Raw genomic sequence first — 27,285 nt, 5'->3', positions numbered from 1 at the left:
TCAGAACTTTGTTCCAGCACAAAAAACACTTGAAAAGTACTGCAGACTATAAAAATACCTTAAATTAATAGCTTTAACTTCAGATTAAGGGCAAAAACAAAACACCAAATTGTTTATAATTATCACTAATATGGGAGAGTGTTGCACACCCCCTACTGTAATGCCTTCCATGGTAAGGTCAAACCACAAAATGGTCTCCTTTGAAGTAAAAATAAAATAAAACCTGGACCCCCAACTCAACCGGGAATATTCAAGAACTAACCTCCTGCTAGTAAGTGAGAACCTGGCAAATTTTCAAGCCCCTATAAACCCTGAGAACACTTCTGCCTATGCAAAACTGTTCACAGAAATCCTGTACACACATGTTAATAGCTGCATAGAGACAGCTATACCCACCAGGAAGAAGTGCAGAACTAATTCAAAAAACAAGCCACTCTGCTGGAATCACAAAATCAGTTGGCTGTATAACAGGAGGAAGAAAATCATGGCAAAAATTAGGAGGTGCAGCACCCAGAAGGATAAAAGAGCTCTCATCAAACTAAACAAACAACTCAGAGGATAAATAAAGTGTACCAAAGACAAATTTGAGGAAAGTTTGGCCTCTCAGGCCAATGGACAATCACAAAGCATTCTTTAGCTATGTCTGCAACCTCAAAGGCAATACACAATTGTGTGCAGAGCTCATTGTAAATGGAGACACCTATACTGAGTCAGAAGATATAGCAAACCTCCTGGATGATAAATTCAGCTCCAACTTTACTCCCCCCCAACCTTTCCTCAGGAAATATCATCAGATATAACTCCCTCTGCTATCACTAGAGAACAGGTCCTTAATGCTCCCTCTAAGACCAAGAACACCGTATCAATGGGCCCATACAATATTCCAGGATGCCTTCTAAATAGCATGAAACATGACCTATCAGGGCCTCTGGAATTACTATTTAACTGTAGCCTCCAAACAGACTTCATGCCTCATGAATGGAGAAAGGCAAGAGGCATCCCTCTGCACAAAGGTGGGCCATCTATAGACCCTTGAAATTACAGACCTATAAGTCTCACTAGTCTTATATGTAAAGCCATGGAAAGAAGTATCATGGAGATGATCAGTAAAGATATAGTAAACCTCCAGACACTGGACCCAATCCAGTTTGGTTTTGTCAAGGGCAGATCATGCCTACTCAGCCTGGTAGACTTCTTTGAGAAGGTCACCAAAGCAATGGGTGAGGGCAAAATCATTCACACCGCCTACCTTGACCATGACCTGGCCAAGGCATTTGACACAATATCCCACTTGGGCATTATTGACAAACTCAGGAGGTTAGGTAAAAAACCTGTATATCACCCGGTGAATAGCCAGCTGGCTCAAATACAGGACCCAGGAAGTGGGAATTGGGGAGTCCACCTCTAAAAAGAAGCCAGTCAGAAGTCGAGTTCCTCAGGGAATAGTCCTAGGACCCCTCATTTTTGACATGTACTTCTCAGAAGTCAAGGCCAATGTCAGTGGTCTGTGGCTGACTAAATTTGCAGATGATTGCAAATTAGGAGCTGTCACTGAATGTCACACTGACACAAATGTTCTCCAGGAGTGGCTGACACAGACAAATAATGGGTGTCAGAGCCGTGGACTAAAACTAAATGCCAAGAAGTGCATAATAGTATCCTTTGGGAAGTCATCCATCCCTGGTAACTATCATATTGACAACACACCCCTTAGAGTTGACCCAGTAGTCCGGGACTTAGGGACACACATAGATAGTAATCTAGCCTTTGATCATCACATGTCTACAGTGGTGAGGAAATCATTCTGTGTTGCACAGCTTATAAACAAAGGTATGGCATCTAAGTCCAAGGAAGTCATTGCTCCACTGTATTCGGCATTCATCAGACCTATCATTGAGTACAATGCACCCTTTGGTATGTACCTAACCAGGCATATACAACAATTGGAATGTCTAGAGAGGTTCCTCACTAAAAGAATACAAGGTGTAAGTAATATGTCCTATGTAGACCGCCTCAAGGCTCTATCCCTGTATTCTGCCTCCTACAAGCTTTTGAGGGGAGATCTATGCCTGGCATACAGGGCATTGTCAGACCCCACTCTTATGGACCTCCTGCATATCCACAAAACAAACAGTAGCAGAATTACCTGTTCTAAAGACTTAAACCTTGCCTGTAATATAAACAGGACTTGCTGGAGAGATAGGTATGTATCCCAGAGACTACCCTGTCTATGGAACAGGCTCCCCATCCATGTGAAGCAGAGTTCTTCCCTAACCCAATTCAAGTGCAGTTTGGACAACTGGATGGAAACCGGAAATTCATCCCTGGTTTGGCACCTATGTCTCTGATGCAAACAGGTAACCTGTAAATGGTTCATCTCCCAGGCCCATGCTTACACTTGTCAAAGGTATCAGAACTTGTCATAGATTTGGGATGCATGGCTAGGCTTAAAAAGGCCCTTGTGGTTGTTAGCCTAGTAAACACCTATGAACCTATGATTTAAATGGTAAAATAAGTGCAGCATTTTAAATGTAGTTTGAATGTACTTTTCTAGATGCAAAATGTAATCCAAGTGCTTTGGTTTCAAGCTTTGAACATTTCAGCAGTCTCAAGACTAAATTGGCTGACTGCTTGTGTAATGTACAATACTGGCGGGCTAGGATAATTACCACACACTCTGGTTGCAGCTCACAAATGGCCAAAGCTGGCTTTTTGTTTTAAGTTTGAATAGTGACTTCCAACATAGAATTAGATGAGCAATGCTAATAATCCATTTAAGAGTTTAGAAAAATAACAATGGATGCTGTTTGAAAAGTGTGTAGGCTTATGTAGTCCCTAACCCTATTTGATTACATAATGTAGAAACTGTTACATGCTTGTGGCATAAGCAGACATGTTGCAATTTTAAATGTCAAGCCACACACCAATTAAAGAAGACATAGCCCTGAATATGTATATAGTGTTCTGAAGTACTCTGGAAAAATGTACTTCTCAGGTATGCTGCACATGTGAGTCCTTTTCTTGGAAAAGAGGTACATAGACTAATCTGTAATATGCTCATCTGAAACTTGAACCTCCATATAACTCACATTAATATATACAGCTGTATATTTACACTGTAGTTGTGGGAATGCAGCCCACTTTCAGGACTGCCTATCCCAACACTGTCCTGTATGTCTTAAACATATGTGCTATATGTGGAAATTACTGGGACATCTGTAGTGGGTCTCTCCATGTATAATCTCAATATCAAACACTGTTGGCCCACTGTCACATGTGACTTCTTAGGATACCCCTAACCATACTGCCTGGGAAGACCACCCTCCCCTGAACCCCTCTCTGAGGGATACCTCTAACCATACTGTCTGGGAAGACCACCCTCTTCTGTATCCCTCTCTGAGGTTATGTGTGGTAACCACCCCAGATATAAACATACACGTATTGGTCCCTACTACTGGTCTGTGGTATAACTGGAGTACTCCATTGTTCATAGCATTACTTGTGGCAGCTATAGTGCTCTAATGCCTGTACAAATGAGTGTATCCATTTTATCACACTATTTGCAACTGATAACCTACTGCTCCCAGCAATCATTGTCTACAGTGATGTTGATTATTTCCATAGTTGCCATCATGCTGTCAAGAGGGTGTGGATGCCAGAGGCTGGACAACTTTGTCAAGGCTGACAATGATATTCTGCTATAGGCATTCTGGATCCATGGGCACTGCCTGTTGGGGGAGGGAAGTTCTGATTAGCTGCTGCTATGGTACCATGTCTGTGAGATATTGGTCCATAACATCACTGCTGTTAGCAAGCTGTATCACATAAGACAGCAATGTTGGAGTGTCACTGACCTGACCAGGCAGGCTTGCCAGAAGACATGCAGCATAACAGCAGAAAGGTCAGTCACATCCCACTGCAAACCTACCTGACGATCATAAGTTAATAGGTTTATAAGTAGTTGTTAGGCACACCATTGAGGAGCCTAGCCCTGTTTCCCAGTTTCCTCAGAGCACCACTGGAATGTTGAGAAATAAGGCAGAGGGAATCAAACCATATACTATAGGAATCAGATTGTTAACAGCGCATAGCCTTAATCTTCCGTGCTAACTGCCAATTCCTAGTGTCCCTTCATGAAAATCCTGACTGTCCCCTTTTGTAATACCTGGATGAGTGGACACAGGTTCTGGCAGTGGCCAACCCTCAAATGTCTCAGAAGGAGATGTACCAGGTTAGTAACTGTACTGCTGACCGTCTATACAGCAGCAGTCCATATACAAGTGTAGGCAGGCCACAGATACCACTGCATATGTTTCCTACAGATATCTCGAATGTGTAGGCACAAAGGAATGGCATCAGAGATACATGTCTTTTCATACCTCTCAACCTCTTAGAGCAAGAAATCTGGAGAAAGCCATTTATAAAAGTGGGACAAAGAGAGAGAGATGCATTATTGACCCTTGCCACATAATCTGAATCATTACTGGAAAGAGTTTAAGCAAGGCTGGTTTGCTTATCCTTGGAGGATTTCTGCATTACTGTTAACCCAATGTTACACACCATGCAGTATCATTTACAATTAAATGAAGATGTTGCATCTTTGAAGAAGAACACTGTGCAAAGAATGACGTAGCTAAATTTTACCTGCAGGTACGAACAAGAAATGATCTGAGCAATTCTGGATCACTGATATACACAAAAGCTAGCTTTTTTTTGTTTAGGAACACCTTTATTAAATTATCACTCTTGACACAGGCAAACTTACATTTATATAAAAATAATCCAACCCTATTAACAAGTTCACATTTACAAACATTATACATCACAGATATTGTACAATACAATCAAGCCAACATTACATAAATTGTTCAGTTCATGCCATCTCTTAAACCTCATTCCTCCTTCAAAACATTTTTCAGCATGTATTGTTCCCACAATTTCCATTTTTTTCAATGTAATTTACACCTACCCTTTTCTAAAGATTCTACTTCCTGTTCTTTTATCTCTGTTTCATTATTCACTACTTCATGTATGGTTGGTTTAGACGTTGCTCTCCATTTTATAGTTAAATGGTTCTTTGGCAGCCACCAGAACCAAACTTAAGAAGGCCTTTCTATGTCTAGGCAACTCAGATCATGTATCCCAGCTAAAAAAAACAAATAAAAAAATAAAAAAGCACCTCAATAGCTACACTCATTTGCTCACACAGTATTTCTGATAGAACACTGTGTAGGGAATGTTTATAGTCTGCCAACTCATTACATTCTGAGAACATGTGATCTCAGGTTCCTCTTTCATCCCCATTACACCTCCAGCATTTGCCATCTACCTGTGGAAAAATTCTTTGCAGCTTGCTTGGGGTATAAAAGTACATATGCAAACACTTCCAAGCAGAAATCCTAAATATTTTAGATTTTGTTGCATATTTGGGAGCCACATATATGTTCTCACATTGCTTCTTGGTGAATTGGTTATCTAATCTCTCTTCCCAATCTTTTCAGACCTCCTCAGATTAATCCCTATAGATATTGTGCAATATTGTATATGCCCTAGTAATTATCCCTCTTTCAACATCAACTCCTGTTCTAGACTCATCTAAAAAACTCAACCAGTGCAGGTCTTTCACTTAGGATTCATCTATCCCTTTCTTTTTGCCTGTACTCTGCTAACAATCCATGATAGGAAAACAATCTCTAGCCTGCAGTCTAAATGTCTAATTGGCCTTTCCCCATTCTATTACCCATCCCTCTCTAATTATTTGTTCCCAATACCTTGGTTCCTTTGCCAGCTTCCTCCAGTAAATTCCAGCCCCATCTTGCCAATTTTCTGTGCCCCTAATTACAGTTATCCCTATTGGCAGAATTTCCTTTCTCCATTCCTGTGTTGGCTTAGTTCTTGGTATACCTTCTGCTACTTTATGAATATAATATTTTAAATGACTGTTGTTATTAAGGAAATTAAACCAAAACCCCACTCTTTACTTGTTTCTTGAATTTTCCTCTGCTTAATCATCATCCCTTTCCACTTTGAATTGTAGCTTTTTGCTTCTGTCATGTTAAGACCTTAACTGTATAGCTCTAAAATATCCCTTCAAATCAGATAATCCTAAACCTCCTTGTTCTGTTGGAAGGATCAGCTTCTCACACTCGATTCTTGCCCTCTTCCCCTCCCAGAAAAAATCCTTTAACTCTTTATTAATTACTATCCACAACTTCTCCTCTGATTGATAAATATCCCTGACCTGTGTATAAAACTAAAGGGACTAAAAACATTTTACAGCTTGTATCTTGTTAGCCATCTCCATAGGTAAGAGGTTCCAGTTTTTCAGTTTTTGTATTATCTTTTGTTTAGTCTCTTTCCACATACCTTAGGTGCCACACCAGATTCCTTTTTAACCCATACTCCTAAATACTTCATTTCATCGTGTCCCCATAAATATAGGTATTGCTGAACTAGTTCTTGTGTGGGTACATAGCCTACAGCTATAGCCTTTGTTTTATCTTCATCAATTTTATATCTCCCAAAAAAGGAAGAACTATCTCAGAATGTTCCATAACACTGAGATGTCCTTTTCTGATTCCATCAAGTACAAAATAATATCATCTGTAAATAAAGCCAACTTTTCCTGAATACCATGCAAATTATATCCTTGAATTTCTGAGTCCCTTATTTTCTTTGCCAATGGTTCTAAATATAATGCAAATAAGAAAGGAGAAAGAGAACACCCCTGCCTGGTTCCTCTGTTCAGATGCAGTTATTAAGAGAGGAACTCCCCCACATTGATATTCACCTCAGATCCCTCAAATATCCTCCTAATTAACTTTATTACTGTATCAAGAAATGCAAATGCTTCAATTGCCCTACTCATAAAATCCCAGCTTAATCTGTTGAATGCTTTCTCTGCATCAAGACCCACCAATGGTGTATTTTCTTATATTCTGCTTCCCTCTGGCTCATCATTGCTCTATTAATGTTGTCAAATGTTTGCCTCCCCTCCACAAAATCACATTGATCAATATCTATCAATTTTGGCAACACCTTTGCCATTCTTTTAGCCATTATAGACATAAACACTTTATAATCATGGTTTAAAATTGAGATGGGCCCATATGAGGCTGGATCTGATGGGTCTTTACTATCTTTAGATATCTCAGTCACCACAGCTTTTTTCAGGATGTTGGTATTTCCTCTCCTTCTAAAATATTGTTAAACAAAAGCTTCCAGAGCTTTATCACTTTCTTACCTCCTAACTTCCAAACTTCCACCAGAATACCATCTATTCCTGCAGAGTTCCCTGCAGATTGGTTATACATCACAGTTTTATCTCATCTCCACCTATCTCAACTGTAATTGTTGAGCCTCATCTACCTCTAACCTTGGCATATTTAAGTCTTCCATAAATATTTCCATTTGTGCTTTTTCTTGATTTCTCCCCTTATCTGCATTATAGAAATGTTCTTAACATTTCTATAATATCTCTAATACCTTTACATGATCTCTGGTTATTTTTCTTGTTATAAGCTCCATAAGTTTGGCAACACCCTTTTCTATTTTCTGTTGCCTAAGTTGTTGTGTCAAAAATTTTTTGCTCTGGAGTTATTATAAAAAAGACAGTTGCTTAACAGCAATCTTTCTGAACATGTTCATATTATTCAGGTACTCCATATTTTCTCTTTAACACTCTGCAATTGCACCTCTTCTTCTTCTATGAGATTCCCCTTATTCTGTAATACTTTATCCTTAGTCAGTTCCTCTAAATAATTTGTTTTACTTCTTAACCATATCTTTTTCTTTTACTTTTATTTGTACTCTGTTTTTGAACTCCACTTTTGTTATATCCCACTCACTAGCTATAACTCCCAGAGTACTTTCTGTCTTTCCTAATAACATCTGAATAATTTCCCCTACCTGTTTTATAAAGTCCTTTCTTTTTATTAGGTACATGGGGAAGCACCAGTGAATAATCTTTATTTCATTACCCTGCAGTTTTATCTTAGTAATTAATAAACACATGATCTAAAATAGTTATTGGATGTGTGTCAAAATTCTCAATTAAATGTACTTGTTCCTGTGAAATATAATTCCTGTCTAGTTTACCCCAATTATTGTACCTTGGGGAATAATATATAAATGCCATTTGAGTTCACACTACTGAATCCATGCTTTAAATACCAAATATTTTCATAAATTTTATCAGCGTTCTACACTCTTTTGTTATATTTTCCCCTTCTAAGCTCCCCAGATACATCCTCATTGTTACAAATCAAATTCCAGTCCCCATGTAAGAGTAATACTCCATACTGAACGCTGATTATTTCTCTCAATAATTTTAACCTCCATAATAGCATTTTTAGGTGGTATATAAATACATACCAGTGTAATCCTCATCCATTGCCAGTAGCCACTTACTAACACAAATTTGCCATTATTATATATTTCCTCTTCTATCACTATTGGAGCTCCCCTAGCAAGTAATAGAAGTACTCCTGCTTTTCTTTGTCCCTGATATTTTGCTGAGTATCCATCATGAAATACTTCTGTTATCAAATTCACATGCTCATTTCTTTTCAAAAGTATCTTCTGTATCATTACTATTTGCACTATGCATTTTTTAATATGATTAATATTTCCTTTTTGTTTATACCTGTGAGAATGTTCACATTCCAATTTAATATGGAAAGTGTCTCCATTATTATAAGAAATCATTATTCTTACATATTATATACGAGCAGCTTTTTAAAATGTCTGTTTCCAGCTTTTGTGATAAATGTACCCAGTAATGTTTGGCAGGTTAACCTTTATACAATTTTTTTTCTTATCACCAAGATTGAAACCAATGTCATATTTTACAAGACTTTTTGCTTTATTAAAAACCCTCAAACAAAAAATCAAATACCACTGTCAGAACAAACCCCAAACCTATTAACTTAATACAAACACATAAAACTAAGTACATCTTCAAATAATGATGTTTAACCCCCCTCTAATAGAAACATTTGCCACAAATAGATACCCCACCTCAGGAATCCAGGATTGCAGCCTATTAAATTAAGCATGCTTTTGTCTAGCCTTTTTTCTCTTTTTACATTGTAATGCCTACATTTCTTAATACTAAAAAGGATGCAAGAAATAGGAAAATGTGTCTCCTTAATTTAGTATATCACATATAACAACTAAAATGCATTACTATAAAGCATGCAAATTAAATAATGAAATGTTTCACAGAAATGCTGTTAAGAACAGAAATTGTTTTACTTACAGTTAACAATTTTCTTCCCTCTTCATCTCCCCTTCCCTTGGTGTTCTTCCAAACATCAATGCCATGAAGTGGGGCAAATGCCTTTTAGTTCCCAATAAGTTTAACAATATCAACAAAAGTTCACTCTTTTTATTTTTTTTCTTATAGAAGTGTATTTCACAAATGTGACTGATGCTTTGCAGTCTTACGTTTATCCACTAATTTTCATGTTGCTGGTCTTATTCCTGTTAATCTCCATCTCCCAACTCCAGATTCTGGTTCAATTTCAAGCTACTCCTAACCTTTCTAATCAACTCCAGTGCTTTTCTCTGACTCTCAAGCATTTTCCTTTGGAACAGTGAAAAAGGTTTCATTTGCAAAGTCGATGTGCTTTATTATCAGAAGAATGAGAAGCAGAGTCCCCTTCTGCTTGATGGCTCACTTTTTGTTGGACAAACTTTTGTATTTCCTCCTTAACCTGTTCTTCATCAAAAAATGACTTTGATCCAACAGGAAAAAGTATTCTGAAGACAGCTGGATATAGCAGCTTGAATCTCAGACTTGCCTCTCAACATTCCATGATTGCTGGAATAAATCTATTTCTCTTCTCCTTGTACAGTGAATTAGCATTTTCCACAAAGACTCTACTGTCTCTGACTTTTAATACTTAGCCCTTTTGTTACAGTTTTGTCAGGGTCAACTCTTTCTGCTGGTAGGTGTGCATCTTTACTAATACAGGTCTTGGCTGCTTTCTCATGGCCAGATCTGGAACATAAACACAATGTGCCTTTCAGTTAAAAGTTCCTGCTGTGAAATACCACTCCAGTTGCTTATTTGTGCCTTCACAAAATGAATAAACTCTGTACCTCCTTGTTTGTCTGATACATCAAAAAAATCTCATATTTTCCCTACATGGTCTGTCCTCTAATTTTGCCATTTTTTGAAACATCTCTTCTTGAACAGTTTCATGCTCGGCCAGCCTTTTCTTTATTTCTATCTCTGATTTTTTCCATTTTATCAGCTCATCTGAATTTCTGTTTAAAGCTTCTTCCATTTTGTTCTAGCCTTTTATTTGGGTTGATATACTTCTTCAGTGATTCATTTGTTTTAATTAGCTCTGAGCACATTTGACTTACCGTTTCATCTAGATTACTGCAAGCCATGTCTTGCACCAAAATTGGAGCTTGAATTGCTTTTTGCCAAACAGCTGCATGATTCTTTCTAGTGATTGTTATCTCTTCACCTTTTCTAGCTAATGCCCTTTCAGGCTGTCTTAGTTTCTTCTTTGCTGGCATCCAGGCAGTGTAACTGAAAACTGACAAGAGTTCCTGGCCCTTGTCTTTCAGTTTCTTTTTTCACACTGGGAGAGCTGAAGTTAAGCTGTTGATAGCATGCAGCCATCTTGGAAAGTGGTGATACAAAGGCTAGCTTTGTTTTAGCAAACCTAGTTTTAAAAAGGTTTTAACTATCTAAGTAGAAATGACCACAAAACTCCCAAGATGTCATCATTTGACTGTCAATGAGTACTTAATGTCTCATTAATAGAGTCAGTATGTCATACAGTGTCAGTACAGTACAGTGCCAACAGGAGCGGCCTTAGGTCAACTGGTGCCCTAGGCAAAAGAGTTCCACAGCACCCCCCACCACACCACTCGGTACCCCCATCCTGGTCAACTTACAGCCAATAAATACTGGAAAAGCGCCCTTGCTAGAGTGGCGCCCCAGGTAGCTGCGTAGTTGGCCTATGCCTAAGGCCAGCTATGAGTGCCAAAATGTTAAGTATCCTTTCCCCTAAATTTCAGAAGGACATTAGACCCACAATGGAAATATCTAAGACTTGAATCTTGAGACCAGAATTTTTACTTTTCTGAAAATTGCAGAAATATAACTAGTTCTGCTAGTGAATCTCTTGTTTTCTTCAAAATCAGATATGTTTCAAGAGTGTATGCTGAACAGAAAAAAATTCTGAAATCTTCGAGAATTATGCGGAAATACTTCACTGCAGAACTTATAATAAGTCTAATTCTAAAGAACACTGAGGTTTTCTAAGTAGATGGTCATTTTAACATACCTTCAGAACTAAATAACACTCTGGTTTCAAGGTATTTTTCTCAAAGGCAAACTGCTGCACAGGTGAATGGGATGTTTCAGTCAAAGTCCTTACTGATGCCCTGATGAACAATATTCTTTTTCTAGTTTCAGACCACTGAAATTATCATGCTTGATATTTATGTATCATGTGAAAGTTCTGAACCTAGAGCACATGTAGAGGCCTTGCAGTATGTTTCTGACATTTGCAGTTCTGTAATGGAACTTTGAGGGATTAACTGGAACTCTGAGGTTAAACAGGTAGTAAAGCCTAACAGGGAGCACATAGAAAATGGACTATCTGTTTAACTGTTTTGTACTTTTTTAACATTATATACTTTTCTTTATACTTTTATGTAAAATAGTTCCTCTGCGTAATGTTTTAAACTTGCTGTAGAATATGTAATTGTTGTTGGAGGACATATTTTATATATACAATTAAAGTTATGTAAGTATTTTATGTGTGTATATATATATATATATATATATATATATATATATATATATATATATATATATACATACACACGCACACACACACATACGTGCAAGCACACATTCAGAAACACAGACTCATATATATATATATATATATATATATATATATATATATATATATACACACACACACACACACACACACACACACACACACACACACACACACACACACACACACAGTCTACAGATGGTGGGAGACTGCAGAAGACTATTGTTGCACCATCTATATAAAACAAAAGAGAGACTAAAATAGTGATGGCTGACAGAAGAAGGAGTCTTAGGTGCTGAATGGAGACAGAGAAATCTTATAACCCATGGTGGGCAAATCCAGAAAAATATCAACAAGCAGGCTGGTGATAAATGAAAAATAAGTGGAAAAAGGTTCTAAATAAAATTAAAAAAAACAGTTTTAATGTGCATTGCTTAATTTATAACTATGAATATACAGCATACATTGGTTTTGAGCCTCTCAACTGTCCACATTTTTGCCTCATATTTTTGGTCTGATCCTCATAAAAAATGTGGATTTCAGGCAAAATGTTAAGGACTGAAGTCACTAAATAATGACATACACTTAAGTTTCAGACTTTTTATTCGTTATAAAATGCATGATAAAGCTAAAACCTGTTACTCTGGCAACTTTCTAAGTTTATACAAGCAATGATTAAAATATGTCCACAATTTTGGGCCCACGTCCCCATTACTTTTGGCTTTGTCTATATTTTGTGTCCTAACAAGTTGAGAGGTATGTGAGTGACTATTTATTTGACAGGGATTTCATATATTTAGACAATATATTTCATAGTGATGATTTATAATGCAGAAGTAGCTTAGTGATACCATTTTTCATAAATCTTATAGAATTTTACAAAATGGTATATAGAATAATATGCTCACTACATCTCATAATAGTTTATTAAAATAGAAGACACTGCAAACACTTTTGTACTAGCAACTTACAACTTCCATCTGGTGTTCTGCCTAGCCACTTTCCTTCTGGATTGTCCTTAATGCGAATAATCTCAATCAGATCCCCTTGCTTAACCGTCAGCTCATTCTTTCCACCCTTGCAGTCCACTCGTGCTTTTGCAAGCTGGATGACTTCAATATTCCCTGTCAGCTGTAGAAAAATATGGAAGAAGAAAATGCAGTGTTGATGTAATATGTATACCATGGTAAAAGTTTTCTTCTTATTTACTTCATTTTGTTAACATAAATCTCAATGAGCTAAAAAGCTCTTTTACAGGGGCACCCTGGAGAGAAACCTTAATAATTCAGTCCTAGAAGGCAATTTAATGTAGCCAGTCAATTTAGCATGGGTATGGGATGACTATTGTATCACCAGGCCACTTGTCCTAACATTAATATCTTCAGAACTAATCTGCAGAAAAATAACTGATGTTACTCTTTAGTCCCATACACAAATAACAAAATCAAAATCTAGGAGGAGGCAGGTTGTTTTTATTATCCAAACTTTAAAATAATGTTCACCTAAAGTGAGCAGATGAGTTCTCTAAATACAGCTTATGAAATTGCGTTTCACTAAACATAATTACCTTCACAGAAAGATTAACAAAAAATGGAGCAGAATATTACATCTGGATAAGGCATTTTTTGCAATAAATGCACTAAATTCATCACTCAGATAAAAAAACTTTGTGAACAGTTGCTGAGAGATTCATCTACACTTAAGCTCCTTAAGACTGAAACTTATCAGAGTAAGTTAATATTTATGTGTACACAGAAACCCCAGTTTTCACACAGTTACCAGCTCAACAAATCCTGAAAAAATATAAGCCACTAAGAACAGGCTTCACCATTTGTAGCCCTACTGGCTAAATATATAAATATATATATATATATATATATATATATATATATATATATATGAAAACTGATGTTTCTATATAGAGATAAAAGGCCAAAACATGGCATGTCTACAGCTAGTCAGGTTTGGTTTTACTGTCTAGAATGTATCCATAAAGAGTTAAAAGGAAAAAAGTCACAAGCATTCAGAATCCCCGTAGTTGACGCACTGCTATATCCTTAATGGATAATTTTCATACGTCCTATTGGCCTTCACTACAGGATGTTTAAGGTATTACAACATGAAGATCCAGGCCTGCCTGGCTCTTTTTTGCAGAGTGTGTGTGTGTGTGTGTGTGTGTGTGTGTGTGTGTGTGTGTGTGTGTGTGTGTGTGTGTGTGTGAGTGTGTGTGTGTGTATATATATATCCCAGTGTTGTAAAGAATTCCGACAGAGTGTGTTGGGGTTGGTCAGTTTACACCCTAAAGTAAGGCAATAAGGCCATCACCTAGCACAACATAATATGCTTCCAATAATAGGATTCACATGCAAATCTTATGTGTGAGGAAGTGAGTGTGTATTTTGTACACTTATACAATACAACATGCAACCTCCTGCATTTTCATATTAACACAAGATTATATTTATGTATTAACTATGATTGCCTTCACATTGCAACATACAAAGTATATATATGCAATAACAACATGAACATATATCTTTTAAGCTATCTGATAAAGGCAGCACATGTCATTATAGGACTGCTCATTTCAGTGATAGAGACCTAAGTATATATGTATATATATATATATATATATATATATATATATATATATGTATATATACTGGTCATCCACTTAATACTGTCTATTTCATTTAGAAAGGCCTGAGTATTTCCATTATCTCTCTCACGACTTGTCTGCCTGTAAGTCATGCAACAGGGAATTTCTTTCCATAGTAAATAATTTATCATTTGAGATACGACCACTGCCCTAGAGTACCATCTAATTCAGATGTTAGTTACCCTCATCTAAGATATCTGGTAGTAAATGCACATATGTAGGTATGTGTACAGGCATAAGTGAGATTCTTTGGGGTTATGTATTTGACTGTGACTATCCAGGTGTCTGTGTAAATGTGTATGGTGGGCAGAAAGTAAGTGTGTGTGTGTGTGTGTGTGTGTGTGTGTGTGTGTGTGTGTGTGTGTGTGTTTGTGTATGTGTGCGTGTGCGTGTGTGTGTGTATATGTGTGTGAATATGTGTGTGTGTGTGAATATGTGTGTGTGTGTGTGTGTGTGTGTGTGTGTGTGTGTTTGTGTTCTGTGCCCACAGAATTCCAGGATAGGCTCTGGCTCCGTATGACCTGGGTCTGGATAAGAGGGGTAATCAGTGAATGAATGAATGAACTCAAGAAAATAAAGTAAGGTCACAGCTAGAAATGATTTCCTGTCATATAGTGGCTATCTGTGTATTAATGTCTGCTTAACAAATGCAAGTTAAAAGCATTCATAAACCAAAACTTACTTTGAAACGTTTTCTAATTTCTTGTTCTTTCTTTTCCTTTTCTTTTTGTTCTTTTTTCTCTTGCTCCAGTTTTTTCTTCTTTTCCTCCTTTTCTTTCTTCTTTTCAATTTCTTTTGTGTCCCTTTTATTTTAATAATGGAAATGAAGCATGGCCATCAGTTATTACTGGCTATGTGTAGATTATACTGCTTCACTTCTGATGAACATTTTTGTATGTTTATACATTTTGATTTTATTTTGCAGTAAAGTTGTACAGTTATAGAACAGGGAGTAAATGTTTCACAACTCTGTGTTTGAATAAACAAAGCTATGCCTAGATTTACTGTATTTTATTAGAATTTACTTTTTCAACTATAAGAACAACCATTTGGAAAATGTTGAAAGAGTTGGATGTAAATATCAGTTTATGACATCTGCATAATGGTCTATGCATTTAGCTGAAGAGCATGGAACCTCAGTGCAGATATCCTAAAATATGAAAATGGAAGAAGAATGTGAATCCTCTTTATAATAACCTAAATATCAGCATATATTACAGACAATTGTAGGAAACGCGGTTGCCACTTTTACTTACAAAACATTATCAAGCAAGTCTCTATAATAAAATGTATTTAAATTTTAAAATATAGCACACTTAGATTTTCATAATTAGTTCCACAATAATTCTCTGGTTTTACGGCATACAAAACCCCAATTGGAATGCCATAATACTTAATTTTTAATTATATGACTTCTTTAAAGAATGTAAACATCTCCTTTAATACTTTAATATACTGTTCACTAGCTTCCTATAAAAAAAAAAAAGGAATACATTTTCATCTTAGAGAGCATCTTGAACATAATTAGAGTCAAATTAAGTCACTCTCTAGGATTGAGAAAGGCTCTGGCTTCCTGTTAATTGATCAATGCAGGTTGGTCAAATAGCAGAATGGAAAAAAAAAATCTCTGATTTAGAGGCACGGTAAAGCTGCAGGAACATGCAATTTTCATTTCATTACCATGTCTCTAAATACACTGTTCAGCTTACCAGCCCATACTTCGCAGTAGTATCGGCACCCCCCCTACAAACACACACACACACACACACACACACACACACACACACACACACACACACACACACACACACACACACACACACACACACACACACACACACACACACACACACACACACACACACACACACACACACACACACACACACACACACACACACGAGCACACACACACACGCACACACACTCACACACACATATACATGTATACATCCGTGGTTCCCCCTGTTTTGTAACTACTCCTATAGGAGTGAATGAATGAATGTCATCAAAAGATGGCTTTCACTTTATTTTCCTAGAGAAAAAAGTAACTTGGCACAGTCAACCATTTCCTGGAGATAATACACGGCTAGTAAGAATTAACTAATTCCCTGGACTGTTGCTTTATCATGCAGCTTCCCTTAGTAGAACTGCTGTACACTTTACAGTGACCACCAGGTGAAAACTATAGTGGGAGAGTAGTCACTGAATAAGAAAGGCTTATTACAATGTGGAAACCATTATTCTCAAGGCAAACTAAGGCTAGAATATACACAAGCTGTGGAAGCCCAATCAAAAGCTCTACTGATGGCCTTATTGGCTGCCAGAAGCTCCTCAGGATCATCACCACCCCTCTCTTAGGAGCAAATCCACAAGGTAATCATGTCACAATCTAAGATTTTTTTTAGATCTCTGTTTTGGGTCAAAAAGTACCACCATCCAGTCCCCTGGAGGTATGTCCCACCACTTAAAAACATTCACAGCATTATTTCCTTGTGCTGCATCAGTCAGTAGTTTCTTCTAGGATGTGCAATAATTTGGGGCCCCAGGTAATGCCATTATCCTTAGTAGCATCACCTGCCTATATAGGTCCATATTTGGTAATCCTATACGCCCTAAGCAATTGGACAGCAGCATTCACTCCCATGAGACCATATGATGCTTCTCATCCTATACAGATTCCTTTACCCACCTTGTGGTACATGTCTTAAAACTATTTTGAATAGTCACTGCAAATGCCTATATATATATATATATATATATATATATATATATATATATATATATATATAAATCTGCCCTCACTCTTTGATCCATATCCAATGGAAGAATCTTCTACCTTTGGAAGAACTGCAGTAATTTTTCCTGTAGAACTCTAAACATTACTTATAAAGACCTACACAATGTGTCTGCAGCCATATACGCAAGTATTTAAATGTATCCTTTCCCTCTATAAATGGGAATTGAGTAGATATTTCTATAGAGGATTTATAGTTCATCAAAGCTGTCTGTGTTTTATTCTCATTTATTTTATAACCAGATAGTATGCCAAGCTTTAGAAAGCCTATCCAAATCTTTTTTGGGTTCGATACTGAGACCAGACCATCATCTGTAAACAGTAATATCTTAATCTCCTAGTCTTCCCATTCAATCATACCTTTCCTGCATTGCCTAATATGATAGCCAGGGATTCCAAATATAAGGTGAATAATAACATGAGGAAAGGGCATCCTTGACACATTCATCATGTCACTCAATAGGGACTAGACAGCCTGGCTGCTATCTTAACAATGGCTGTCACCCCACTGTATGCTGCCTTCAGCCAGTACAAATACCCTACTGGCAACCACACCTAACTAGGACAGAATACAAAATATCTACTCCACCCTATCTAATATCTCCTCTGCACCTAACTCAGTGTTAGCATTTGACTATCCTGCTGATTAGGTCTCTCTATTAGCAACAGTGTCCTGATATGTTATCCTGTTTCTGCCATCCATCACACCTATCTGATCATAATAGACTCATTTTGGTACTACCACTGAAAGCCCTCTAGCTAAAATCACCATAAACAGCTTGTCATGGTTTAATACTGAAATGGGTTTGTAGGAAGACATCAGAACCAGATCCTTTCCCTTTCTACAGATGACAGAGATTACCACCTCCTGCCATGAAGCAGAAACATCTCCTGCATTTACCATATACAACCATTCCTTCAACAGAGAGCCCCTGGCTAATATCTAAACCTTCAGGGGAAATCCATCTAATCCCTGAGATTTGTCAGACCCATGTTGTGAAATGATGATTTTCAACTCTTCAATGGTATTGGCTACAATAGAGAGCATGCTTTCCCCTCATTCAAATTTGGCAGATGTTGATGTTCCATGTATTACCTTAGCCTTCCTCCTGCTCCTTCCCTATTATTTCTTTTATATATAATCTGTCATAATATTGGCTAATCATCAATAAAAGTAATCATGGGTCTCTTATTAGTTGCTCTGTTGTACTCGCTCTTAAAGCTACAATACTATTCCTTTGAACTTTAACCTGCCTCATATTTAAAGTCAGTTCTCTCAAAACTCTAGTTATAACCTGTAAGAAAAACATATTCATAGCAAAAGCCTGAAACTCAGTCAGCTGTTGGAAGTAATTTTCAACTTTCTCTTGTGCCTCCTTCAGCATTTGAATTTCCTCCAGAGTGAGATTTGCTCTCTCTTTATGAAGGGTCAACAATGCTTGATTGTTGCACACATATAGCCTTTGTATTTAGTATTTCATACTCCTTTGGCTGTTTTTTCATCTTTTCCCACTCTGCCTGCATTATCCTATCCATCTGTTCCAAGTAAAATAGGATTACCCATTGTACCTGTTTTGCCAAATCAGTGGATTATAACCAATCAAAATGCAGTTGCCACGGAAAACTGGTAGGAGCATAGGATGTAATGTGATCTGTCAACTTCCTAGGACTCAATGAACATATTTCCATTACACCTGCATTGAAGATGAAAAGTGTGATACTTTGAACACTGTCATATTTTTTACAAGTTTTTTTATAGCTTTCATATCAGATTTTTACAAGTTTTTTTTAAAGTTGTTTCTTAAGTTTTATATACATTTTTTAGATTGCTATAAGACTTCAGTATGAGGAATCATTATTGGTATGACTAACATACAATTTTTACATATTTATTTCATTTACTACTTATGTGAGTAGGAGGTACGGATTTCTTGGTTAGGCAACTGAATGACTATTGAGATCACATTATATCCTATGCTCCCACCAGTTTCCCATGGCAACTGAATTTGATTGGTTCCTTAAAGTCACGTGATAACTGAACAATGTTATATAACAACTGTATTATGTAATGGATAACTAATTCTAATAAAGTCCTACCATTAAGGATGAAAGCACTTAACTTTTAACTGTTTTGTTTGAAAGATATGTTTCTTGAACACATTAAAACTATTTTTTTGTTTTAATATGCTCCTTGATGGTTGTTTGTTTCATAACATCAAGTGAGTGATTCACCAAGACTGGGAAATACTACATGAGCATTTTTGATTTATTTGGTTGTTACTTGATTTTTGCTGCACAGACGCATGCTACTTTTTGTGGTTACATGTCTCCAACATAACTAATGTCAGCTGTGTTCTTCTTGGTCCCAGCACTGATCATGGATGAAATGATCTTTATTCCCCTCTCTTACTTCATTTTCCATCAGAACTATCCATCAGGCCAGGAGAGTCTGCATAAATGATAAACAGCTGGATTCTCATCATGTATTTTGGAACCCTAACTATCTGAAGGTTCTCTTACCTTGCTTGATCCATCAGATCTGTCTGCTTTTCCTCCAGTTGTTCAAACTTGTTCTCCAGTGTATTAAACCATTCCTGAAGACTGTGGTTCTTTTATTGAGGTTTATCAGCCATGCACATGATTGTTCAGCACCATATCTACCAGTGATTGTTGGGAGTGCACATTTGTCATTAAATGCTGTATTTTGAGTTAACTTTTGTAAACTCCCCTTGCATCTCTATCAAAACTGTGGCCAGAAGCACTTTAGAATTCTTTTTGTTTGACCCTTTTCTTGTGGCAGTTCATCCATGCTGCTTTCTGCTTCTTCATGAATAGTCAGTTTATTATGCATAAATTAGTTCAAATTGCCTTAATTTATTGCTTGTACATTAGTCATGCACTCCCCTTGTAGGTATGCCATCTTAACAGCATGAGATTTTCAGTTCACTGCTGTGCAATTTTACTTTTTCATTTAATTCTTCCTGTTTTGTAGATTTTTCAGCCTGGAGCCCTAAGAATTATTTTTGCACATGAACACACAGTCTCGTCACTAGCTTTCTATGATTACTCCAACCTAACATATTGTAGGCCTATTAAATAAATGTATGGAGTCTAAGCTGTACCTGATGCTTCATTTTTCTGAAAATTGGACGGGCATGTCCACAGGGACAACTGTGGGTATACTTGTCGAGTAGAGTGAAAGACACTAAAGAAAACACATCAACACTGATATTGTAGAAATTGCGTTAAACCATGAAAAAGGATGATAAGAGATGTGTGTTGCTTGAAGAGCAACAGTGAAAGTTGGTAGGATTTGCCATAGAATTAGGAGAGAACTAAATAGTGAACTGGTAATGTCACTATTTATTTTGTAAATCAAAGACAGGAAGAAGGCAGACATTATTTCATTTCATAAGAGTGACAGCAAAAATAAGGCTGGAATGCCACTGGATAATACATGGCACAAGCCACTGTCACATGTACTGTGATTCGTAAGACTTTGCGGTAGAATGGGTGTTGTTCTATGTAGACGCCTCAGTGAGACTGCTGTTTTGGTTTCAATTAAAACTGTATGCAGTGTTTTGTGTCAATAATCCACAAGATATTTGTAATGCTGAGCACATTCCCCCACTTCAAGTAAGAGATTTCACAGGAATGCTAGATGTAGACTGCAGAAAGGCAGCTCAAAAGAGGACAACAGAAAGAAAAAAGTCTGCTCTAGAAGGTATTTTGACATAAAGTATTAGAACTCAACATGCTCATTCTTGAAGAAAGAAGACAGGGAAAAGACAGGATATCAACTTTTAAATATCAAAGTGGTATCATTAGAGTGTAAGTGTCTGCAAGGGTCAAGCATAAGACAGCTCTTATGAAGTGTTTAAAAACAATAGAAACATTCTGGCTAATTAGGATATTCAACTTATTCAATAGTTAGAGAAATGGGCTGAGTAGGTGGGCCAAGTGGTCATTATCTGCTGTCAAAATACATGGTTGTCATCCATAAATTATAAAATAAATAACCAGCCCACTTATGTCATCTACTGTGAAGAAATGATTTTGATATTATTTTTCAAGAGGGTTTAATAGTACCATATTTGAGGGGCTGGGGTGGGGGTGTATCATGGCATCAGTATAATCCATATTTTGTTGTGGAGACATCATAAGGGAGAGAACCTTCTCCTGAAATAATACATTAAAAAGTAAACGTAAGTACTTGTTGTACCCACATATCCAGGGTCTGTACCTCATCAGCAGGGAAAAAATCCCAGTAACATCAGAATCTGTAGGACATTTGTGCACTTAATATTAGATAGAGGCAAATGACATTTCTCAATGTACTTCCTGGTCTGTAAAAGAGTGTGGGAGGTGACAGAGAAGTGTGGAATCATAAGTGAAGCCTAATTCGATATATAGAAGCATTATGGAAAACATGCACATTGGTGTCTGTAGTGTTCAAGAGGGGTTATGCAAGAATACTGAATATAACTTCAACCATGCTAAATCAAGATTACTTTAAAAATAGGAAACTACTCACTACTCTCGAAGCATTCTGAAAGGTATAACTAAGTATATTGTGTGCCACATTTTTTTTTATAAGATTCACTGTTTAATGTGTCCTAGGACTGCGGTGGTGGTGCTGCGGTAGCGTTGTCCCTCACAGTTAGACATTGCCCGTTCGATTCTCAGTTAGAGCGTCTTCTGTGTGGTGAAGGTTGTGCGTTAGGCCCGGCAAGCCAGTAAGTAAAAATCAACTGCCAATCATTAGCGGACCGGAGTTCCGCTGTGGCGACCCCTAAACGGGAAAAGCCAAAAGACACAAACAAACTGTTTAATGTGTCCTACCTTTCTTTCCTCCATAACTTAACTCTTGCCTATGCATCTCAGCATTAAAGAACAAGAGAGTATGCTTGGTTTTCAGACTGATCCACACCCCACTTCTGATTATCCACCTTGAAATACCATGTGCCTTTCAACAGGAGCATTAAAATAGTGTGCTGCATTAGTGACTGCTTATTCCATGCAGTATGATTTTCATAGGTTTCATGGGTAAAATATAGAAATGATCAGTGGTATGCACAGATATTTTGTATAGTATGCAGGGACATCTGCACACTTCATGGCAATGTGTAGGGTGGTGGCGACTTACAGATAGAAGCTGCCCAGTTACATTGCAATTTGTACTGTACAGTATGTAACACATGCACATACATACATAATGATATGGAAATTATGCTGCACAATCTAATGAGTGAACAATGAAATGTAAATAGAAGGGATTTTTAAACAATATTACGATCCATAGACATTAATGCAGATTTTAGAATTTTATTTTGTGCATTATCATATGGAGACAAAACACTGAAAAATAGAGTTGCATCTAGCAGACATATTCACATTTGCAGCACTTTGCATTCAGCAGCATTTACTTGCCTTCACTGCTACCAATGCCAGCCAGGTTATATGTCCTCCCAGTTAGCGAACAAACATGAGGTGTCTTATAATTTAACTTTGAAGGAATGGCAAGCTTTGAAAATATTGAGTGATAGAAGGGATATAGTAATTAAACCTTCAGACAAAGGGAATAAAATAGTTATTATGAATATGTTACAATATTACAATATGTGTATGGAGCATTTAGATAACACTGATGTATATGAAAAGTGTAATAAAAATAAATATGAACAAGCAGTAGTTGAATTTGAGAAAATGTTGGACAAAAGTGTTAGGTTAGGATATTTTACTGAGAAAGATGTTAGAGATAGGCTATTCAATTGGAAAAGTGAAATAGCTGTTTTCTCTTGTCTACCAAAAATACATAAAAGTTTGGTTAAACCTCCGGGAAGACCTATCATCTGTGCTTGTAATTATTTTTTACATAACATCGGTTTAGTCCTACATGAAATATTATTACCCTATGTTCTTAAATCCCCTGTTTATATAGGTTTATAGGTTCATAGGTTCATACTAGGCTATCTGCCCTAGGGCATTTATAAGCCTAGCCAGAGTGTATGTGGCTTACACCACCCCTTAGGATGAGAATACTATGCCTTTTAGGGTTTAGTTTACTATGCCTCTGTCTAGTAGTGACACAGAGATGACCCCCGGGGTAAGCCTACGATCTCCCATCCACTCGTCAAGATTTCCTCTTGAATAGAGTCAGTGAGGGGCTCTGCCTAACATGGACTGGGATTCTGTTCCAGAGTGTAGGGAGCCTCTGGGTTATGAATCTGTCCCTCCAGCACGTTCTATTTATTTCTGTGTTGAGGTTTAAGTCACTTGTTCTTGTGGCTCTGATGGATTTGGATTTTCTGAGGTGGAGCATGTCCATTAATTCAGGATTGGACATGGCCTTGTACGTCAGGCACAGATCACCTCTGAGTAGGCGGTATGCGACTGAATAGAGCTGGAGTTTTTCAGTCGGGCAGCATATGACATATGTTTAAGACCCTTTATCCTCTTGGTGAGGAACTTTTGGGGTCTTTCCAACTGCTGCAGGTGTCGGGTGAGATACATCCCAAATGGGGCATTGTACTCAATCATTGGCCTGATAAGAGAAGAGTACAGGGCACAATGACCTCTCTTGATCTAGATGTGAAACCCTTCATGATAAGGTGGGCAATATAGAAGGTCTTCCTAACCACTTTGGCAATGTGAGTGTCAAATGAGAGGTTACTGTCAACCTGGGTCCCTAGGTCCCTGATTACCTCTTCCGTACTTAATGGATTACTGCCTATGTGGTAATTTGTCGGTACCTTGTTTTTCCCAAAGGGTATGACTATACATTTTTTGGCGTTCAGCTTAAGGCCATGGCTCTGGCACCAATTATCCATTTCTATGAGGCCTCTCTGAAGGATGTTTGTGTCCGCTGGAGTATCAATTATGGTGCCCAGTTTGCAGTCATCTGCGAACTTTGTCAGCCACAATCCTCCTATGTTTGCCTGTACCTCGAAAAAATAAATGCCGAACAAGAGGGGTCCCAGGACTGAGCCCTTTGGGACACCACTTGTGACTGGCTTAGAGTCTGACATAGCTCCAGCAGCTCTGACCATCTGGGTTCTGTCCTTGAGCCAGTTTACAACCCATCTTGTGACATATGAGTTTACATTTAAGCTGGTGAGTTTGTCTATGATGCCCGAGTGGGGTATTGTGTCAAAGGCTTTTGCAAGGTCAAGGTAGGCTGTGTGAACTGCCTTACCCTCATCAATGGCCTTAGTGACTGTTTCAAAAAAGTCGACCAAGTTCAAAAGGCAGGATCTGCCCTTGACAAAGCCAGATTGGGTAGGATCCAATGTCTGTAGGTCCCCAATGTCTTTGTTTATGAGTTCCATAATGATCCTCTCCATAGCTTTGCAGACCAGGCTCGTCAAGCTTATGGGGCGGTAATTTCCAGGGTCCGTAGAAGCACCGCCTTTGTGAAGCAGGACCACTGTTGCCATACGCCACTCTTTGGGTACATATCCTGTAGTAAGGCTAAGATTAAACAGCAGCCTTATGTGTGGGTTTAGTTCCTCTTGGAGTTCATGTAGCACACAGTCCGGGACACCATCCGGTCCCATTGATGCTGTGTTTTTAGCTTTAGAGAGGGCGGCTCTCACCTGGGCATCTGAGAAGTTAGGGAGGCTACACTCTGCTGGGATAGTTATTTCTCCTTTTTGGGGGGAGGGGGAGGAGAAATTTGCACTGAACCTGTCTGCCAGAATGTTGGCAATGTCAGTGGGTTCAGTGTATTTTGTGTCATTTTGGACTAACTCTGAGCATATCTGGGAGTTTCCACCCAGGTTTCTAACATAGCTAAAGAAGGCCTTGTGATTGTCTTTTGTGTCTTTTGCACAAAAGATAGTTTAGATTTTTTACGTAAAATTTCCCCATTAGTATGGAATAAGGATAGGTATTGGTTGGTGATTGATGTTAAGAGCTTATACACCTCTATCCAACATAAAGACGGTCTAGAGGCAATAAAGTACTTTTTGGGTGACAGTCCTTTTGCTTATTTTGTAATAAATATGGTAGATTTTTGTTTGAAAAATAATTATTTTTATTTTGATAATACATTATATAGACAGAAACAGGGTACTGCAATGGGGGCAGCGTTTGCCTTCATGTATGCAAACCTTTTCATGTCTTTTTTTGAAAGAAAGTTTTTATTTAATTTGAATTTTATGAAAAAAATATGTTGATTTTTATTTTCGTTTTATTTATGATTTAATATTTGTATGTGAAGGGGGTAAGGAAGAAGTAGATAACTTTATATCGGACATGCATAGAAACCCCTTCGGTCTAGCATTTGATGGACTTCAGAAGGGGAATAGGGTGGTGTATTTAGACCTTATTCTTGAAGGTATGGAGAATGGACATATTTTGTGTAATATTCATAGGAAATTTGTTGATGGTAATCAATATTTACATGTCATGAACTGTCATCCCCCTCATATATTTGAAGCTTTACCCTACGGTGAATTAGTACATGTCTCTAGGTTGTGTAGTGAGAAGAGTGAATTGATAAATGAGATGGAACGGACAAATTATATGTTTTCACAAAGGGGTTATGATCCGGTTATTTTGCAACAAGCTCAAACTAGAATATGGAATGAGATATAGGTAGAAATGGAAATTAATGTAAGGAAAGGAATAAATATCAAATGAGAGGCTATAATGAAAAAAAATAAGGAAAAAGGAGTTGCAATTTATTATGTGTCTGTTTATAATATTAAAAGTGAGCAAGTGAAAACTTTAATAGAATATTATTGCAAATATCTATTGGAAGATAGGGTTTTGGCAAATATTTTAACTGATAAACCACTCTTCTCTTATAAAAGGGGAAGAAACCTGAAGGATATGGTAGTACATGAAAAGTTTTGTATGCCAAAAATGGATATACCAACAACAATTTTAAATTGAGGCACGGTATGCTGCAATAGGTGTAGTGTTTGGGCAAATATTGTGAGTACTTTTAGTAGTATAAATGGGGTTAAGTTTGAACCTAGAGACATCTACACATGTAGAAGTAAAGGAGGTGATATATGCACTAAAATGTCCATGTGAACTTAATTACATAGGGGAAACAAAGAGGGAATTTCGCATCAGATTCATGGAATACATTAGGGATGTTAAAAATGTAAGGGAAGATAAAATAATTGCTTCACATTTTAAAATGTTTCATAACAGTGATATAACTTTGTTACAAGGTACTGTTTTAGAGACTGTGAAATGTTTCGGTAATGATGAAAATGTATTAAAACAAAAGTTATTATATAAAGAAAGCATTTTTATTTTGAAGTGTAAAATTTTAACACCTACTGGTTTAAATAATGAGTTAAACTGGAAATGTTTGCTTTAAGAGGGGAACTCATTGCTTAATTAGTGGGTGGGTGTCATTAATTGAATGTGATATATAAGAGTATGTACTTTGTATTTTTTATTGTTTGATATTCCTTGAAGGTGGAAACACCGAAGCGCTAGAAAGAAAATAAATACATTTTGTTTTATACAGTTGCCTGTTTTGTTAACCACAGTCGGTGGTTAATTGGGTCAGAGTTGTATTGAATTTTGGAAGGAGAAGAGGAGTGTTTGTGTTTTACATCTATATGTCCTCCCAAGCCTAAGATATAGAAATGATGCAGACAATGGCTAACACAGCATACTATTAGAGGCGAAGATACTGTGGAAAGATACAGAATTGATGGGGACCGTTGTAAAAAGTCTGGTAGATTTATTCTACCTACTTGCTAAATCTGTGGGGATCTGTGATTTTTTTTATCTTTGGATAAAAAGTATGTATAACTATTACAATTCTTAGTACAAGGACTTTTCAGTGTCCTTCTTGGAATACTTTTTGGGTATTTCAGTCATCTGCCTTGCAGATATTTAGTAAATTCCTTGATATTATGTTATTGCATATAGATGATCACATTTCATTCAGCTGGGCTGTAGGAGAGAAACAGAGATGTATGGGTAGCTTCTATAATACCACACAGCTCCCTGAGGTACTAGTTGCTATAAATTGTACTTGTAGT

At 37.2% G+C, this 27,285-nt stretch overlaps 1 protein-coding gene across 1 annotated transcript in view; it reads right to left on the bottom strand.

Annotated features, from left to right (window-relative positions):
* FYB1 (FYN binding protein 1) overlaps positions 1–27,285 on the bottom strand; it is a 2,052,110-nt gene that overhangs the window by 364,489 nt on the left and 1,660,336 nt on the right. The window contains exons 9-10 of the mRNA XM_044069852.1: positions 15,158–15,278; positions 12,788–12,947 (exon numbers count right to left, since the gene is read on the bottom strand). Coding sequence (XP_043925787.1) covers positions 12,788–12,947; positions 15,158–15,278 — 281 coding nt within the window. The remainder of the gene's footprint in view (positions 1–12,787; positions 12,948–15,157; positions 15,279–27,285) is intronic.

The sequence above is a fragment of the Protopterus annectens genome, chromosome 1.part0, assembly GCF_019279795.1.
Source record: "Protopterus annectens isolate FY-2018-M chromosome 1.part0, PAN1.0, whole genome shotgun sequence".
In the NCBI taxonomy this organism is placed as follows: domain Eukaryota; kingdom Metazoa; phylum Chordata; order Ceratodontiformes; family Protopteridae; genus Protopterus; species Protopterus annectens.
The sequence above is the reverse complement of the archived record's forward strand: the minus strand, read 5'-3'. Positions and strand labels throughout refer to the sequence as shown.